Source organism: Schistocerca cancellata, chromosome 1 (genome assembly GCF_023864275.1).
Source record: "Schistocerca cancellata isolate TAMUIC-IGC-003103 chromosome 1, iqSchCanc2.1, whole genome shotgun sequence".
Classification (NCBI taxonomy): Eukaryota; Metazoa; Arthropoda; class Insecta; order Orthoptera; family Acrididae; genus Schistocerca; species Schistocerca cancellata.
In genome coordinates this window covers 559,280,417-559,300,097 of record NC_064626.1, presented here as the reverse complement: position 1 = coordinate 559,300,097, position 19,681 = coordinate 559,280,417, and the positions used below count along the sequence as shown (strand labels likewise).

Below are 19,681 nucleotides of genomic sequence, written 5' to 3'. Positions count from 1 at the left end.
AGCTACCACCCACAACTGGCTGCACCCTGTGGTCTTCATGGCATCCAGAAAAACCTTTTCCACATCTGGAATGCACCCAGTATGCACACTGGCCTCTTTCCTCTCCTTTGCAGCCATATCCCTCAGGGTCCCCATAACGCACCTAACATTGGAGTTCCAAACTGCTTACTCAACAACTGTTTAGCAATTTTCAGTATTGATAACTTCTGGCATCTGTCATCTTTGGTTGGATTGTGGCACTGGTGTTTAAATTGTGAGTGTGTGTTATCTTTGCAGTATTGCTCTGCAAACCGCAATTTCAAAGTCACTTGCACAGCACTTACTCGCTGCAGTTTTGCCTTGAAAATGACAATGTTGTCATCTATCAAAATACTCCCTATTGTCAATGACATCACCCAGATGCATTCCTGTAAGTTATTTGTACATTATATATGCCTGAAGAAACTCAGGTCTCTCATTGTAGATTCTGTTTCTGTTATTATTATTTTGGTGTTGGTATTATTGTTTTAATTGATAGTGATTTGATTGCTACTGAAGCTGGCAATGCGTTCACAGCAAGTATTTATACTACTGGTTCATCTCTTGTTAGTAGACGCAAGTGAAGGTCAGTAGGTCATAGAATTACTCTTTTCATACTTTTCATGCTTATGCGATATTTTGGTTGGTCCTTCTGGCAAAAGAGAAATACAACTAGCTATTTCACCTGTTTTGAGATAATCAAAGTGTTTTGACATAAACATTGTGTGTCCTTTTGACAAAACCTCTATTCTTCATTTTACTTGTAGTGATTTTCAAAGTATGTGCTGACTCTTCCAGTTCATTACGGTAAACATATAAAATATTGATTTTGCAACACCCTTTAGTGCAATAACTGCAGCTGAAACTTCATCTATCATTTTAATGTGCTTTGAAGGTGATTGAACACTCTCTCTCTCTCTCTTTCTAAAACACACTAACACACACACACACACACACACACACACACACACACACACACACACAAAATACTGTCCTTGCATCACACAAGGTATGTGATCACAGTTTAGAACATTAAATGGACAACCTTTGAAAGGGTAATTAGATGATTAATAGATGAAACATGTAAAACAAGGTATAATAAAAAAATTATTTTATTAAATACGTCATTGTAATGGAAATGTATCACACATCGTGATATTGGATCAACATTAAATTATTTTCTAATATCACACATGAGCATTCTGTACTTTTTATAAGCCTGAGTAAAAAATATATAAATAGAGGCAAACATACACAGAACAATTTACAAGTCTTCTTTATATAAGGCAATTATATACAATGAATATACAAAAGCAGTATAAAGTTAATTTTATTATAAATACTATCATTGGTAGTGGAGCAACTTAGAAAGGAGAGCAACATTCATTTTCTTGTACAAAGAGTTTCTACATTACAACCAATTAAAGACATTCACAGCAGACCCTTTCAAAACACAAGTGGTTGTAATGTATTTGAATGTCACCACATTAGACCATACGTCTTTCGTCGCTTGCATAAACAGTTTTACTTGCAAATAACTATCCTTGCATCACATATTCTGAGATATGTCCAAAAGCTCAGATTTCTGAAAACACTAAACACTAGTTTGTACAAAAATATTGCTGCACACAAAAATATATTCACACAAATTTGTTTGGCAGTGTAAAAATACTGTTGAATTTGTACTTATTATTTTGATGCTATAACAATAACAGAGCCAGTTTTCTTCACAACATCTTCCAGATCTTCTTCATTCTCCCTGTGAATGAAATAAATACTTCATTTATAACAACTGTAAACAAACATGATCAACAGATTGCAAATGAAACTGACTGAAAACACTTCTCCAGTTTTTCATTATCCCTATTTTGAAATTTTGATTAAATTTGAATAAAATTAAAATATTTAAGATATGATAGTTACATTTTCAACATGAACAGATAAAATCCAAAGATAGTTAAAAAAACAGTACTGAAGTTTTTTTCATAGATGCAATGTCCAGTCCTTCATAAAACACTGGAGACATGCCCTATGACAACGTAGTAACTGTGAAGGCAATTCAAGAATGCTGAAAAGTGTAGGGAAATTGAGGTCTGGTGAAGTTGTGATAGGTCTGACAAGCCAACAGTGTATAAGTAAGAAGCTATCAAAAATGTATCTGAATATAAATAACACAGAAATGGACACAGATAAGTAGACTAACTATTTGACATGAGTAAAAGGCACGAACTGAATGGCAGAAACAAGGTGAAAAAAATGAAGAAAGGCATGAACTGAGAAATGGTTTTAGATAGCACTGGACGGGCATTGAGGAGGATACAAGAATGGAGTAACTGTAGCAGGGACTGAAGGAGGAAGTAACAGGAATAAATGAGGGAATGATAAAGACCAAAGTATCACTGAAGGGGAAAACAGGGATACATATTAATATGGAACATGAGGCTTTTGAAGAAGGATTACAGAATCAGACAATCTGGCAGAACATAATTACTGTAATGTGAAACTGGAAAGCACATATTGGTGTGAGGAGACATGTCTATGAGTATGTACTTGGAGCAAATTACTGAGGAAGAGTAAAGAAGTGAGGCGAAAGGAGATTGAAGGTTAGAAACTCATGACTTGATAATAGGCAATAAGGTAATGAAAGGCAAATAAGATTATGGAACAAAAAATAAGCAGATTTGAAGGTTAAAATCCCACTGGTTGTGCTTCAAACTGCAGAAGAGGAACAGAGGTGGTGTGTGGAAGAACTGCTATTAGAAGGAAATGTGCAGAGATATCTTGATGGTATTATGAAGGAGTTTTGAGGAAGACTAAAGCAGTTAGAGAATGGTTTCAACAAAGCATATAATAAATGATCGAAGAGCATAAGGTGAAGAAGAGTGGGACACAAAAATTAGTCCCAGGGGGAAAGAGGAAGCCGATGGAAAAATGGGCTATAATGGTGGAGCAAGACAGTAGAAGAAATCAGGAAATAGTTTATGGAATGACCAACAATAGGAGAAAAGGAGTGGGCTAGAACGTAAAAATGGTTGGTAGAGATGGGAATGAGATGGAAAAGAAGGAGGAATTAAAAGAGTTCTGGAGAACATATTTTGATAATTTGCTGAATACAGATAGAGCAGTGGAGGAAGACTAAGTTATAGTGGAAATAGACTGTTAATTGGAAATGAAAAAGGATCTAATGTAGATAGAAATAGTGTGAAGAACATGCAAGGAGGAATGGCTCTGGGGTTGTACGAACAAAGTGTTGAAGTGATCAGAGCAGCAGGGAAAGGTGGGAACACAGTGATGTTTGGAAAGAGTTGTGCAAGATTGATCTGATGGGCAAAATAAGGAAAGGGATAGACCAACAGTACACATGACACTGAATGAGGAACAGCTGAATATTGTGAAAAGTTGGGAAGTATATTATATAAAATATGGAAGAAATGACAAACATGTAAGTGAATTATAAAGGTCAGCTGTTAGCTGTTAGCTTTATGAGGAATGTGAGAGAAATTGTATGAAACAAAGATCAGAGAACTGAAATGACACATGCCATGAATATGGCATGCCAATAACAATGCATATAATTTAAGGCACATTCGTTTCTTGAATAATTTTTATAAATATTTTTGATACACCAATTTTTACAAATGTTTTTAGCACAGTATTAGACAATAAACACGATTTTGCAAATATAAAATAAGCAAATCATAGCATTGACTATGATACTAACATTACTGAAGGTAGAAATTATTGATTGAGATACATGGACCAATTCATTTACATTACTCTCTAAAGAGTGGAGCTATAATGAGGCCTTTTCTTCTGAAGACATCAAATCAGAGACAGTATACATGTTCCTGCATCATTAGCTGTCCTGCTGCTTTTATTTTAGTCTGTAGTTTATTAGTGATCACTTCTGAGAAAAATGCTTATGAGCTTGTTGCAAAGTGCTGTTATACTGTTACAACAAAACGTATGCTAAATAACAGTGAGTGAGATTCTGTGGGGCATTAAGTTATTGATAAAAGCCACAACTACTATCAACTGTAGATAGCCAGGACAACTTTCCTATGACACAAAGTCCAAACAGATGTGAAAAAAATTGAAAACAAAGTCAGCTGAAAGACAAAGATCGTACAAAAATCACTGGACACAGAAAATCAAATTTACGTTTCCATAATACAAGAGAAGGAAAGTTGCTACTCACCATATAGTGGAGATGCTGAGCCACGATAGGCACAATAAAAAGATTCACACAATCATAGCTTTCGGCCATTAAGGCCTTTGTCAGCAGTAGACACACACACACACACACACACACACACACACACACACACACACACACACACACACACACACACAAGCGCAACTTGCTCACACATCTGCAGTCTCATAAAGCGGAAAGTACACCATCGGTAGCCCTGCCTTTGATAGGCTAGGTGATGTTAGTGACCGGACTGGAGTAGGTGGTGGTATGAGGATGTATGGGACAGGTCTTGCATCTAGCTCTATTACAGGCGTACAAGCCATGAGGTAAGGGATTGGGAGCAGGGGTTGTGTAAGGATGGACGAGTATATTGTGTAGGTTCAGTGGACAGCAGTATACCACTTTAGGAGGGGTGGGAATGATAGTGGACAGGACATTTCTCATTTCAGGGTATGACGAGAGGTAATTGAAACCCTGACGGAGAATGTAATTCAGTTGCTCCTGTCCCAGGTGGTACTGAGTTATGAGGGGAACCTAGTTCTGATTCACTGATGACATCTTAGCTATCTGTATTGCAGGTGAGGACACCCTATCTACATTCCTCCAGAACCTCAAAAACTTCTCCCCCATTTGCTTCACCTGGTCCTACTCAACCCAACAAGCCACTTTCCTAGATGCTGACCTCCACCTCAGTGGTGGCTACATCAGTACCTCCGTCCATATCAAACCTACTAACCACCAGCAATACCTCCACTTCGACAGCTGCCACCCATTCCATACCAAGAAGTCCCTTCCATACAGCCTAGCCACCCATGGTTATCACATCTGCAGTGATGAGCAGACCCTCTCAAAATATACCGAGGGTATCACTGAAGATTTCACTGACCATAATTATCCTCCCAATCTTGTACAAAAACAAATCTCCTGTGCCTTATTTTTCCAGTCTCCCACCACCTCACAAAGTCCCACAGTCCGGCCACAAAGGAACGTAACTCCGTACCATCTGGGACTGGAGCAACTGAATTACATTCTCTGCCAGGGTTTTGATTACCTCTCGTCATACCCTGAAATGAGAAATGTCCTGCCCACTATCCTCCCCATACCTCCTATAGTGGTATTCCACCATCCACCAAACCTACACAATATACTCGTCCATCCTTACACAACCCCTGCTCCCAGTCCCTTACCTCATACATCATACCCCTGTAATATGACCTAGATGCAAAATCTGTTCCATACATCCTCCTACCACCACCTACTCCAGTCCAGTCACTAACATCACCTATCCCATCAAAGGTAGGGCTGCCTGTGAAAGCAGTCGTGATTTACAAGCTAAGCTGCAACCACTAAGCTGCATTCTATGTAGGCATGACAACCAACAAGCTGTCTGTCCGCATGAATGGCCACCGACAAACTGTGGCCCAAAAACAAAAGGACCACCCTGTTGCTGAATGCACTACCAAACATGATATCCCTCATCTCAATGACTGCTTCACAGCCTCTGCCATATGGATCCTTCCCACCAACACCAGGTTTTCTGAATTGCGCAGGTGGGAACTTTCCCTGCAATATATCCTATGTTCCCGTAACTCTCCTGGTCTCAACCTTCGTTAGTCTCTGTCCTCACCCATCCAGCCCCCTCCCTGTTCCCATTCCAGCACTACACAACTGTCATTTCACCGCCACACACAGTCTTTTAATTCCTTTTAATTTCTCTCCTTTCCGCTACTTCCCCCCCCCCCCCCCCCCTCCCCGCCTTCTCTCCTGCCCTCAGTCTAAACTGCAGCACTTCACTATCCACCACTCCCACTATACTATCCCTTCCCCCTCCCCGCCCCAGCCTCCTCCTTACCCCCACCCAGTCGCCACTCCCATCATGCACTGGTGCAGCTGCCCGCAGTGTGGTTTCAGTTGTCTGAGAGTGCAGACATGTGTGCAAGTTGTGTTTGCACTAGTGTGTGTGTGTGTGTGTGTGTGTGTGTGTGTGTGTGTGTGTGTGTGTGTGTGTATTCCTGACAGAGGACTTAATGGCCAAAAGCCACAATTGTGTGAATTGTTTGTTCTGCCTATCATGACTCAGCATATCCATTATATGCCAAGTAGCAACTTTCCTTTTCTAATATTGTTACATTCCATCCTGGATTTTCCAATGAACAGCAACAGCATTTTCAGTAACTTGGTTGTGCGTATGTATATATTAAAGAGCATTGGCTGTGTCAGACTATATCTGAAAGTAACTGTATGCCTGTACATATGAATTATTTAATGTTTTTTCTTTCTTTGATAGGGTGAGGTGTCTAATATCAATGTTGGGATGATTTGTGGACAACAATAAACAAATTAGCAGATCAAGGTAGAAGTTTATATGTTAGAAGCAACTGTTGCACATTATACATGAAACAGATGTGTCAATTAGCTCTCACTAATTATATTATACTTCTTATATAAATCAGATGGAAGACATCCATACAAAACAGATACAGAAAGTAAGTTAAAACATATCAAAGCAGCAGTTCTCTTATTTTTGAGGTGACATATATAGCAATATTACTTACTTTCCAAAGTCTTCTCCCTCTTCCAAGGTGTCAGGAAGTTTTCTATTTAATGTTTCTGGAAGTAGGAGAGCCAGAAAGCCACCAACAGAAATCATAGCACCAAATACCAAGAGGGGCAAAGGTTGCCAGAATTCAGCCTGAAATAAATAATAGGATCATTTCTAGATATTTCAGAATATTATAAATGTGATTAGCAGTAGGCCTATCTACTTTTAAACGCCACTGTGTCCAAGATCATCATCAGTTTCATGCCTCATTATTCTCAATCATTGTAGGAGAAAGATCATGAGTTACTGATAATCTTATAGATATTTTTCTCCTTGTAATGTCTTCCTTAATTTGTCAGAATAGGATATATAATGTGATCTCCCAGGTTTCCTCAACCTGACTGATAAACAGTGTATTTGCAGGTGTTCTGCTGAGTTTAATTTCCATTTTATTCACAATATTTCAAAGACTGACTTAGCTGTCTTTTTCATGTGCTGTGAGTTTTATTGTCTGCTTAGATTCCAGGCAGTGATTTTTTTTTCTGGTTTTTTGGCGCAAAACTGCTAGAGTCATAAGCGCCCATTCTGTGGCTTAGTGAAGGGTAAAAAACCGAATTTTAAATCAGCAGCAATAGGAGTGAAACTCACTAAGGAGGGAAACTAATAACAAATGGAAATCTGAGAAAACTGCTATTGAAGAGGAGGTTGTTTTCCCCAAAAAAGAGCTTCAAATGACTGATGTAGGACATGATCGGCTGAGTGTGTGTCATCTGCTTAAAGGGAAGATATATCAGGTGACAGCTGTAAATGGGTGCATAGCCGATTAAAATAGGGGCACTGCAGTAAAAGGCGTCTCAACGTCAACAATGGAGAGCAGTAGGGAAAAAGCGGATGAGGACTGCCACTTAAAAGATGTCGATGGCTAAAAAGACAGTACCCTATCCGGAGTCCAGTTAAATTACCTCCTCCCGATGAAGAGGCCAGGAGGAAGAGCTACAAGCACAGGGAAGAGCTACAAGCACAGGGAAGAGCTACAAGCACAGGGAAGAGCTACAAGCACAGGGAAGAGCTACAAGCACAGGGAAGAGCTACAAGCACAGGGAAGAGCTACAAGCACAGGGAAGAGCTACAAGCACAGGGAAGAGCTACAAGCACAGGGAAGAGCTACAAGCACAGGGAAGAGCTACAAGCACAGGGAAGAGGTTTTATGTCCCGTAATTTATCATCAGGAAGTGCAGACCAATGTGTTGCCATAAAAGAGCAACGTGACGACAAACAATGCTCTGTAGATCAGCAAAGGGAACCATGTGAACAGTGAGCTGAGGAAGACAGACTGCAGCCTTTGCCACTATATTGGCTGCCTCGTTTCCACAGATGCCCCCCAAGTGGAGCATGTTGGGGCAGTCCTGAATCTGGTGGACCAGAGGGTGGACAGGATAAAGAGCTTGGAAGTTGAGATGAGAGCTGAGTGAAACTTAGCACATAATATACTGTATCCACTTATGGAGAGGAATGTATTGGATGGCCTGGAGAACAGTGTAAAGCTCCACAGTAAAAACCGAACACTGGTCAGGAAGCCAAAATCTAATAGAGGTGTCACAAACAATATAGGCACTACCAACACCAAATGTGGTCTTTGAGCCATTGGTGTAAATAAATGTGGCAGTCTACATTTGTGTGCATAGAGAAGCAAAATCCTGATAATAAATTTTGGGGTGGGGAGGGTGTTGAGGGACCGCAGACAGCGAGCCAAAAGATATGAAACGTGGGAAGACCAGCACAGTTTTCTGTCAAACGTAAGTCCCATAATTTGGTGACATCTGCAAATGGGAAGTCATCAGGGCCTAGATATAAGGAAGGCGGATAAAACTCCACATGTCACCAAAAATTTACACAGACGGTCTTACGGGGAGAAAATTGGAAGCCGGTTTCGATGCTCCATGAGTGGAGGTGATCAAGACATCCTTGAAGGCATCATTCAAGAAGGCTGGTCTGTTGAGAGCTGTAGTAGAGAGGGAGCCAAAGACATCAGGAAGGAGACAATATGTAATTGGATTTATGGTGATTGCAAACAGTGTAACACTTAACACAGAGCCCTGGAGCATCCTATTTTCTTGGGAGGAAGTACAGGAGAGAGGAGTGTTCACACGCACTGTAAATGTGTGCTCTGTCATAAATTCATGAATGAAATTGGGTAACCGACCTCAAAAGCCCCAAGAGAACAGTGTGCGGAGGATTCTGGTCCTCCAACAGTTATCATATGCCTTCTCCAGATCAAAAAATATAGCTACCATTTGGCGTTTCCTGATAAAATTGTTCATGATGCAATTGGAGAGAGCAACAAGATGGTCAACTGTGAAACGATGCTGTTGGAAACCACATTGGGCAGGTGTTAAAAGTTTTTGGGACTTCAGCCACCAGCCCAAACAGCAATTTACCATATGCTCCAAAACCTTAAATACACTACTTGTGTGAGAGATGGGACGATAGCTAGAGGGGAGATGTTTGTCCTTTCCAGGTTTCTGAACCAGAATGACGATAGCTTCCCGCCATCTTCTGGGAAAGATACTGTCAGTCCAAATTAAATTATAAAGATGAAGGAGGTAACACAGACTATGGTATAATAAATACAAAAAACATTTGGACATGGCTCCTATGGATCAAGAGGAAGAGAGTGCATGCTGGTGTTCCCGCATAGAAAAAATTATATACCTTACATGATTTTGAGAGGAGAAAGCAAGAGGTTACACTTCCACTGCTCATTTCTTTGGGAGAAAGGCTGGCAGGTAATTTGAAGAACTTGAAATCTCAGCAAAGTGTTGACCCAATTAGTTAGAAATTGCGACTAGGCCCACTAAGGTATCTTGCGTGACAGGTAGCCCAGAGATCAGGGAGAAACTAAATGTGCCATATAGCTGTCGGATTCGACACTCAACTGCAAATGAGAGTGTGAAGGTGTTAAAGGAGCTGTTAAAGAAGCCCAGCTTACCATCTTGCTATCGCGGATGCGAAACTGCATCGCACACCTAACTGCTTATAGCGGATATTGTTGGCCATTGTAGGATAGCGACACAAAATGCGAACAGCATGCCTCCATTCGCATACTGCGTCACAGCATGCCTCATTCCACCAAGGAAATGGGGGGCGCCGGGGCGAAGGGGATGTAAGAGGTATTGAACATTCTGCAACTGTAAGAATAGCTACCATAACATTAGTGACCTGATCATCGATGCTAGGAAAAAGGTCATCAAATGTTGCTAAAGATGAGAAAAGTGTTCAATTGGCTTGGGAAAACTACCAGCATCTTGGGCACATAGATGGCAGTTGCTGTAATCGAAGGACATATGGAAAATGGTCACTCAAGTGTGTATCAGCAAGAGCAAACCATTCGAAGCGCCAAACTAGCTGAACAGTACCAACCGAAAGGTCCAAATGAGAGTAGGTTGACATGGAGGCAGACAAAAATGTAGGTTCCCCAGTGTTGAGGCAAATGAGACCTGCTTGGTGGAAGAGGTCAATCAATAGGGAGCCTCTCTGACAAGGACGCCGAGATGCCCAAAGCAAGTGGTGGACATTGAAGTCCCCAACCAGCGAATAGTGGGGTGGGAGCTAACCAAGGAGACGAAGGAGATTGGCTCTGGCCATTGGTGTAGATGATGAAATGTATACGGTACAAATAGAGAAGGCATATCCAGAAAGGGAAAGAGTTACAGTGACAGCTTGCAAGGAACTGTTTAAGGGGACTGGGTGATAATGGATAGTATCACTGAGAGGAGTCATAAGTACCCTGTGTGCCAGAACGCCATCAACAGAGCAGAGATCAAACCAAATGTTTGGAAATGAGGGAAGATAAAGCAATCATGGGGGCATAGCTTTGTTTCCGGATGGCAGAAGATGACCAGAGAGGGATCGTAAGAGGACCAACAATTCATCCCAATTGGAGCAAAGTCCGTGGGTATTCCAATGGATAATTGACATAGGGTGGACAGAAAACGAAAAAATCTCACCACAGTTGCCGTCAATTCAATGACCACTGAGAGCTGGCAGCTGGCAGCTGACAGCGTGGAACGGCATTCAGCCAAAGACAGAAGATCCTGCCTGATCCATAGGTTGTTCGGGAGCAGCTCCTGCCGCCAGTGATCGGCTGGTTTATTGGCTGCCAGCAGTGCGTCTTGGCGACACAGAAGATGGCTGAGGTCGGCTACCACTGGGTGATGCTGTAGAAGAGACATACCATGGCAGAGAAGGAGAGGAACTGTGTTTCTTATGCACCTTCTTGGAAGCAGGACGTTGAGATGAGGGAGTAGTCAATGGTTGCGAGGTCTGGGTACGTAAAAAAAATCTTCACAAGTAGGCTCTTTTTTGGAAGTCTGGGCATCGATGATTTAGCAGGAGCCAATGAAGGTTGAGCCTTAGAGTGAGCAGGTGATAGTGGGCTGGTTGAATGGGTGATCTTTAGGCTGGACAATTGACGACTGTGGAGCTAAAGGCAAGATCGCATGTCTGCATGGCTGCCTGCTTGGTAGGTCAATGAGAGGTGAGGACAGTGCTGTATTTACCCACTGGGAGCACAGTGGGCTTTCTGCTGGTGAAAACATATGAGCAGCAAAGGTACACACCTTTTCCTTCACTCAGATTGCCTGAATAATTCATTCATCTTTAAAAATAGGGCAATCTCTAGAGGATGCAGTGTGGTCACCCATACAGTTGATGCAAGGAGGTGATGGAGGTGGACAATCACCCTCATGGGCATCCCTGTCACATGTAACACATTTGGCCGTATTGGGACACGACTGGCTGGTATGATAAAACCACTGACACTGATAGCGACTTATAGGATTGGGGATGTAAGGGCGAACTGAAACGATCTCATACGCCGCTTTAATGTTCGATGGAAGCTCAACACTGTCAAATGTCAAGAAGAGAGTGTGGGTTGGTACCTGTTCCTTGTCCACCCTATTCATGACTCAATGTAGTACAGCCGTTACACCCTGGTCAGACAGGTAATTTTGGATGTCCTCATTGGATAATCTGTTGAGTGATCTTGTATAAACCACCCTGTGTGATGAATTTAAGGTACGGTGCACTTCCACTCAGACAGGGAAGGAGTGTAGCAGTGTAGTTCAAAGCAATCTATGTGCCTGGAGGACACAGTGTCTAACAACAAGGTGCCATTTTGTAATCAGGAACAAGACTTTATCGGACCTACAACTGTATCGACACTTTTCTGAATAATGAAAGGGTTGACAGTGGAGAAGCCTCAACCTTTGTCAGACCGAGAAACAACTAGGAACTTTGGTATGGATGGAAGAATTGTCCGTGGCCGAGACGTTTCTAACTTTCTCTTGTGAGCAGAAGTTGTAGAAGTAGAGGAAACCATTGCGAAAGTATCCCCCTTGATTACCAGTATCCTAGTGGGGGGGGGGGGGGGGGGTCTCTGAGGGCACTCCCATCTTAGGTGATTGTCCACACCTCAGGTCACACCTCCCGAGAAACGGCTGTAGGGACCAATCGGCATGTTCGAAAGGTACCAGATTAGGTATTCACCCCTCCTTGGGCCTGGCCTTTCCCAGGGGGTACATACATGTCCTACTTGTCTACCTGGGGTGGGGAATTATGTGTTACCCCATCACTGGCTACACGTGGGTCAGCCTTCAGACATGCACAGGGGGGAAGAAAGAAAGGGAGGAAGAAAGAAAAGGAAAGAAGAGAAGAGGTCTCAAATGCCTTGGTGGAGAAGAAGGTGAAGAGAAGAATCAAGGAAAAGAGAAGGACAAAGTGAGGACAGAAACTTTCCAGTATAGAGAGAAGAGAAGAGAAACCATATCTTACAGTCACAAGTGTCCGTCCCAGATGTAGACACAAAACATACTCCCAAAGATAGGGAGAAGGGGAAGGGGAAGGGAAGTGGCAAGGGGGAGAGGGGGGAAGATGGGGGGAGGATCAAAGGGGGGAATAGGGGGAGGATCAAAGGGGGGATGAGGGGGGGTGGAAAGAGAAGGTATGCAGGCCTGAAAGGAAAGAGCTGCACTAGCTTGAGGTACCGTGCTCGCCATGCATGTATCCACAGAAGAGTTGTGGACCCCCTGGAGGGTCCAGGCGGCGAGTACACATAAGAGCAAAACTCAGATTGTTAAAATTTTGTTCATAAATTGGAAATAACTTGCCAGAACATGAGGAACAATGTCACTGTTATTGTTTACAGTATCATACTTTCTTAGACAAACAAGGGATGGAGAAAGGAGTGAAGTAGTTAGTTGTGATCTCCAAGAAAACATCTTAACAGGTCAGACATGATTAGATACACTATCACACTTAGTCAAGATAGAAAGCCCTGAATTGAAACAATAAATACCTGATTATGTGATTAAGACTTTTTTTGGTTCTTCACTTTATTATTTATAGGAAGGTGCAGGGAGTACTTATATAACAGTAAGTCATATGACCAAACAGTCAATGGTCTTGTGTAAATGGAATGTGGAGGGCGGGGGAAGGGAAGGGAAGGGAAGGGAATGGAATGGAAGGAATTCATAATGTCAGTTGCAGGAGGACTTTATGCGGAGTTAGCAGTGACAAATGAGAATGTGTGCTGGACCAGGATTCAAGTGGGGAATCTCTTGCTTACTGGCCAGCTGCATTAACCACTGAACCAGCCAGGAAGCAGTGTTTATAATAATTTCACGTACTATCTCAATATGCCCCTCGCTCAACCCACATAGTGCCACCTATCTGCAGTCCCTGTCCATTTCCTCCTTGCTCGTTACTTTGTTTCCCAAGATTCCCCCATGACATTAAACTTGATTGTGCACTCACACTGAAGGTGGTGGATTCATAGCCCATCAAGGAAAATCAGTGATATGAATGGGTGGTATCTGTTCTTTCGGACATGTCAGAAAGAGCAGACATTATGTGAACTCCAACATTGTGATACATGTTACGTAAATTAAAGGCAGAGGAGGGGATGAATGAAAGGAAAGGGGAGGAATTCATGGTGTCAGCTGCATAAAGACTGCGTGGAGTCAATTAACATAACATGTATCACTGCTGTGGATTCTGCATCATGTCTGTTCTTTTGGCCATTCTGGAAGGAACAGACAACATACATTCATGTAATTGATTCACCTTGATAGGCTTTGAATCCACCACCTTCAGTGTGAATGGACTGTTATGTTCAACCTCCACCACGAATGTCAAAGTAGCAAGCAAGGAGGACATCGATGAGAACTGTGGACACCGTACATTCATATAATAGTCAGTGGTCTCTTAGTTCCTCTTTGTATATCAGTTTAGATTAAGTGTCCTCTGAATGTTGACTTACCTTCATCTCCATGCATCACATCCCCATTTTTCACATTAACCAGACCACTCTAAGTATGGTCCTTTGACTCCCTATGTAAAATGTTAAAATTATTTTGTATGTGGCCTATACTACACCATTGACCAGGTTGATGATGTAGCTTTATTTCCTTCCTGTGTGTATTTCCAAAAATGAATAGGAAAATACCACCCAGTCTGGCCAACATAAAATTTGTCATAATTTTAACATTAAATTCTACACTTTTGAGATCAGCCTTCCTGCACGGGCAGTATTATACATCACATTCATAACTCACATTTTAAGTGAACCAGGGGTCATATTATGGTGCTAATACTACCGGGTGCTTTGAATGTCAGATAAATGCCATTTAAATGTTAAGTGTATTTCCTTTAATAAAATATTTTGTTAATGTTAGCAATCACAGTCATATTGAATCTTATTAGATTGTCAGTTGTCTAGTAGTTGCTTCAAATTATTGTCCGTTCTTAATTGAATATTCTATCTTGCTTATAATGACAAATTTTACTCTGCAAACCAATGTTAAGTGCATGGCAGGGGTTACATCCAATTGTACTACTTATTAAAGTTTCTTCCCATTCCATTTGTGTATGGAACACAAGAAGAATGACTACTCAGATGCCCCTGTACATGTTGTAACTAACCCAATTCTCTCTTTGTTGTGCCTGCAGGAAGAATACATAGGGTGGGCTGTAGTATATTCCTATATCCTCAGTTATTGACATTCTTTCAACTTTGGAAACAGGATTTCATATGACAATTGATGTATATCTACTAGTGTCTACCAGTTCAGTTTTCCAATATTCCCATGATGCTCTCCCATGGGTCAAGCAAACTTGTGGCTATTGACACTGACTGCATATGTTTGATATCCCCTGTTAGTCCCGTTTGGTATGATCCCCTTCCCACTTGACCACATGGTTTGTAAACAATTACATTTGCAGGTTGACTGCTTTTCCCTTGTATCTTACCTATGAATCTAAGTCATGCCACTTCATTTAACTACAACTCAGCCTATTTAACCATTCCGCTTCACATCCCCACAAGCTGTTACACCCAAGTATTTGTATAAGTTGACTGATTGTAGTTGTGACCCACTTATTTTGTAGTCATAAGTTAATACATTTCTGCACTTAATAAAGTGCACTATTTTACATTTGTGAACTTTTAAAGTTAGTTGTCAATCTTTGCTCCACTTTGTAATCTTAACAAGGTGGAACTGAATATTTGGTCAGGATTTTCCAGATAGTACTTCATTATAGATAACTGCAACATCTGAAAAAGTTCAAGGTTACTATTAATATTGTCTGCCCAGTCAGTTTATCCCACTAAAAAAGTACAAGAATCATGGAGTACAATATCTTCCAAGTGAGGGTGGTTAACAATGGTCTTAGCAGTAAATTTACATGTAACTCATAATTTATTTTAATTTTCAATATACATTTTAATTAATGCTCATTGTATGTTAATTCAGAGAGCAGAAGGATATAGATATAATTGGTTTAATGTTTTTAGAATTTAAGTTTGTTACATTTTTATTATTGTCCTCTGTTTAAGTTCTTGATTTTATATTTTCAAATATTGTTACAAATATGAAAAGCATGCTTACTGAGTAGACTGTTCATTAGAGTAACATTGTTTGGAGGCAGTTTAATTTGTGTGTTTACTGTCAGTTGTTTAATGTTTCAGTTGTTGCACGATTGTCATGGAGATGGTATGATTTTAACTTGAGACTATGTACTGAACACTGTCTTCAATCTATATACGCCACTTCATTTACATGGAACATTAAAGCATGTTTTTCTTGCTTCTCTCCGGGTGTTTTTCATTTTACTTTCACTATCTGTTGATGGCAGTAGGCCAAGACATGTAATGCAGTAGGAATTAAATAAGTTAAGGTGTGGTCTTAGAGAGAAGTCAAATAATAAATTTCTAAGACAATTTAATTTTAAATTATTCAAATGAAATTTAGAAGATGGGGTTTTGAATAATTCTGCAAGATCTATCTTGTTTATATGGCCCAGCCATGTTCAAAAGAGCATCTTGAGACTTTCTGTATTGTACTTTAACCATCAAACATTTGATACAGAAGCAAGCATAATTAATATCCAAAATGTGTGTCTTTATCAGGAACTAAACATATTTGAATAATGACTCACCAGTAAGTTGATAAATGGTGCAGTCATTCCACCAGCTCGTGCTGAAGTAGAACTTGCACCAAGTGCAACATTTCGTACAACTGTGGGAAACTGTTCAGCTGTAAATATATATATTGTACCATATGAAGCAGTTACTGCCATTTTGCCTATCATTGCAAATGTCACCAGTAACCATGTCATCTCTGCAGCAAAAGAGAACAGCAGTTTAGTATATGGTGAGTAATAGTATCTATGTGCACTCTATATTAATACAAATACATGATGTCTCACCTCCAGGCACAGCGAGAGCAGCTAGCAGAGATACTCCTCCCAGAAGCATACAAGAGCACAGAATTGATTTTCGGCCCCATTTATTGAGGGTGAACAGTAAGAAAGTATATGCAGGAACTTCTACAGCACCAGAAATAAAGAAATTTAAGTACTGGTTTCCTGCCAGGTTAGATGTGTTCCATGAAAGACCATAGTAGGCACTGTTGTTGACAAACCTGTTGCAATGGAAACAGAATAAATTTATCAAGCAAGGAGAATTCAATTTTCTGTGCTCCTTTTATGTTAGTTTACAACAGAGAATGACTGTGCTAATGAAACGGGACAGCTATGAACAAGATGACATTTAGACATTATGTTTTTGTAAAAAAGGAAAGCATCATGAAAGGACAGTAACTCATGCATGAATAATTTATGAATACCATGCAAGCAACCAAGAAGATAGTGGAATTATATACTATGACACTCAGAATATAGAGTAAACCTAAGTCATTTAGTTCATAATCAATATGTAACTGATTTGTTATTTGTTAATAGAAAGTATATGTAGAGGTTAGGTTTATGTTCAAATAAAGTAATGTTCATGTAAAAATAAATTTAACAACTGTAGACGCTTAGGAAGTTACTTTACTGATTTTTTAAATTGACAACCATTACCCTAAGGTAATGTGCTGATGTTTGGAATATTGTGGCAATTTTTTGGGATTTTGTGGCAAAAAATAAATAAAAAATAAAATAAAATGAAAGAATAAAGAAGCAAATTTAGGTAATTAAACATATACTGTAATACCAGAAATCTCTCCAGTTTTAACTTCATAAATATTATGGTAACGGGAATTCCAGATTTAAAAAATTAACGTAAGTAAGGAATGGCAACCATTCACATGCACATTAATAATGGATGATGCCTTCGCACATGAAAGAAGTCAAAAAATAGCATCTCTCTCTCTCTCTCTCTCTCTCTCTCTCTCTCTCTCCCCCTCTCCTTTTGTGAGTGGGCATGCTAAAGAATAGATTATCTAATTTTATCTCTAATCTCCACTTAGCGTTCAAAAACATGAGTGAATGTCTGTGTCATGCCTGGTGACAAGCTCAGATTGCCAAATGGTTTAGGCGACTGCTCACGAAAAGCAGGAAATCTGGATTCAAGTCTTGCTCAGGCACAAATTTTTAACTGTCTCAATATATTCATTACACTTTAAATATTCAGTATTATTCATTAGCTATAGGCTTCACTACTATGATTTTCCTACAAATAACAAAACAATGTAATGAAAAAATGATTAATATCAACATATATATTACTTACCAGTTGAAGAATATGTTGAGACATCGTTTACGAAGATTGGGATATCGCATAATGTCCAAAATTGATGGTTTTGTTACTTTAGTCTCAGGTATTGGTTTCTTCTCTGACGATGGTTTCTCATTTTCTTCCGACAACAGGCCATCAAGAACATCAGTAGGAATTTTAACTTTGTTTACTTTAGCAGCTTTTACAATTAGCTGTTGTGCTTGTTCTTTCCTTCCATTGGACAAAAGCCAGCGCGTAGACTCAGGAACAAACCTGAACAGAAAGCATTTCATGATGAGTGGACATCAACACATGCATCATTAAACAGTTTAATTAAAATGAAAGATTTTGATCAGCTTTTACAGAATCATTTAGTTGATAAAGCAGTAGTCTTCACTCAATATATAGCAGAAAGGTGTAGCATACATTCTGGAAGAGTTTCAGAAAGTTTTATTTATACATGAAGACGTCAACTTTGACCAACAGCTTGCATGCAGATGCAGTCTTTGGCAGTCATTCTTTGAGTTGAGATATCTCTGGAGCATTGCTCTACAGCTCAGTTTGTTCTTTGTTTTTGGAGTGTGTACATGTGCTTGGCAATATGGTGTATAAAATACCGCCAATCTTATTCTGCAGTCTGCTCAGGTGTCATTACTGCCAGCAGTCTACCTGGAACTCTATGACAAGAATGCAAATGATTTTCAGAAAAATATGAAGTATACAACCAGGTGCTTCACAATGAAAAATCCTGTTCCAATGATCAACATTTTCTTGGGGAATTCTCACTGTATGATAACTTTAATTGTGGCTTTTCAAGAGTTTTCACAACTCTGCACAAGCAGCGAATATTGTGAAAACAAGGTGATGAACTAATGCAACTTTCTCCAAGTGTCAACAACATAAAACATTTGCATGGAAAATGTCTGGCACAGTTTGATCTTCTCAGTGACTTAACAAATGGTTCAAATCATGTTCTACAACTACAGTGCGGTGTTCACATAGAAAATTCTGTGATTCCTGGAAATTCACACCCATGAAACATCATTCCATGTACTTTTGTTAGTGCATCCATGCTGGAGGTAATGTAGCCAAACCTGATAGTACAAAAATGTGGAGTCCAGCTGGCTGGGCCACACAAGAAGATTCCCAGGATTCCATGTGCACTGGATATATTTGATGGGATTTTGTTCACCAAATCTCTCAGATCAACAGAACAAGTAGCAAGCAGAAATGATTTTCACAGATCATGTGTGAGACAGTGCTTTCTACCTAAACTACCTTCTTTCCATCCAGATCACCTGACAACATGGTTTGCCATCACAGAAATCATCCTTTACAACCACGGCATAGTGGAAGGTTCTTTGAAGTTTTGTGCATTATTCATCAATGTTTGTGAAATGCTTATATTATTAGTGATGTGATTCAACTGATGCCTGCCACTGGCAAATCTGATATGGTAAAAGCAACCTTGCTCCAGTGATTAACTCAGTCATGACAGCAGCAGAGAAATTGGGCAGCAGAATACCTTAATCAGTTTTGGAGACACTTAAGGGAGCTGATAGACCTAGAAAACATGCCAGACAGCATGCTTTTGCCACTTTGCTTAAAGAAGTTACTACCACATAAAGTAGGGTCAAAAAATGTAGACAGTTTTTGATAGTCAATATTAATGGAACACAATGGCACATCATTACAATTCTTACGTGGGAGGGAGGTTATTATATATGTTCAAAGTGGCCCTCATTAGCAGACAGACAATGTCAGTGTCAATGACTGCATGACAACCAGCTAGCTGTCTGTTCAAATGAAAGGCCACTGGCAACCTGTGGCCAAGAAACAAGTGGACCACCCTGTTGCTGAACACACT

General features: G+C 40.2%; 1 protein-coding gene across 3 annotated transcripts in view; it reads right to left on the bottom strand.

The window, feature by feature from the left end:
* Positions 1-1,112: 1,112 nt before the first annotated feature.
* Positions 1,113-19,681, bottom strand: part of LOC126180896 (organic cation transporter protein-like) — a 432,242-nt gene continuing 413,673 nt past the window's right edge. For all 3 annotated transcript variants that reach the window (XM_049924729.1, XM_049924730.1, XM_049924728.1), the window contains 5 exons: positions 17,830-18,087; positions 16,524-16,738; positions 16,254-16,435; positions 6,772-6,908; positions 1,113-1,777 (listed from right to left, as the gene is read on the bottom strand). In XM_049924729.1, the coding sequence (XP_049780686.1) occupies positions 1,708-1,777; positions 6,772-6,908; positions 16,254-16,435; positions 16,524-16,738; positions 17,830-18,087 (862 nt within the window). In that variant the 3' untranslated portion in view covers positions 1,113-1,707. The remainder of the gene's footprint in view (positions 1,778-6,771; positions 6,909-16,253; positions 16,436-16,523; positions 16,739-17,829; positions 18,088-19,681) is intronic.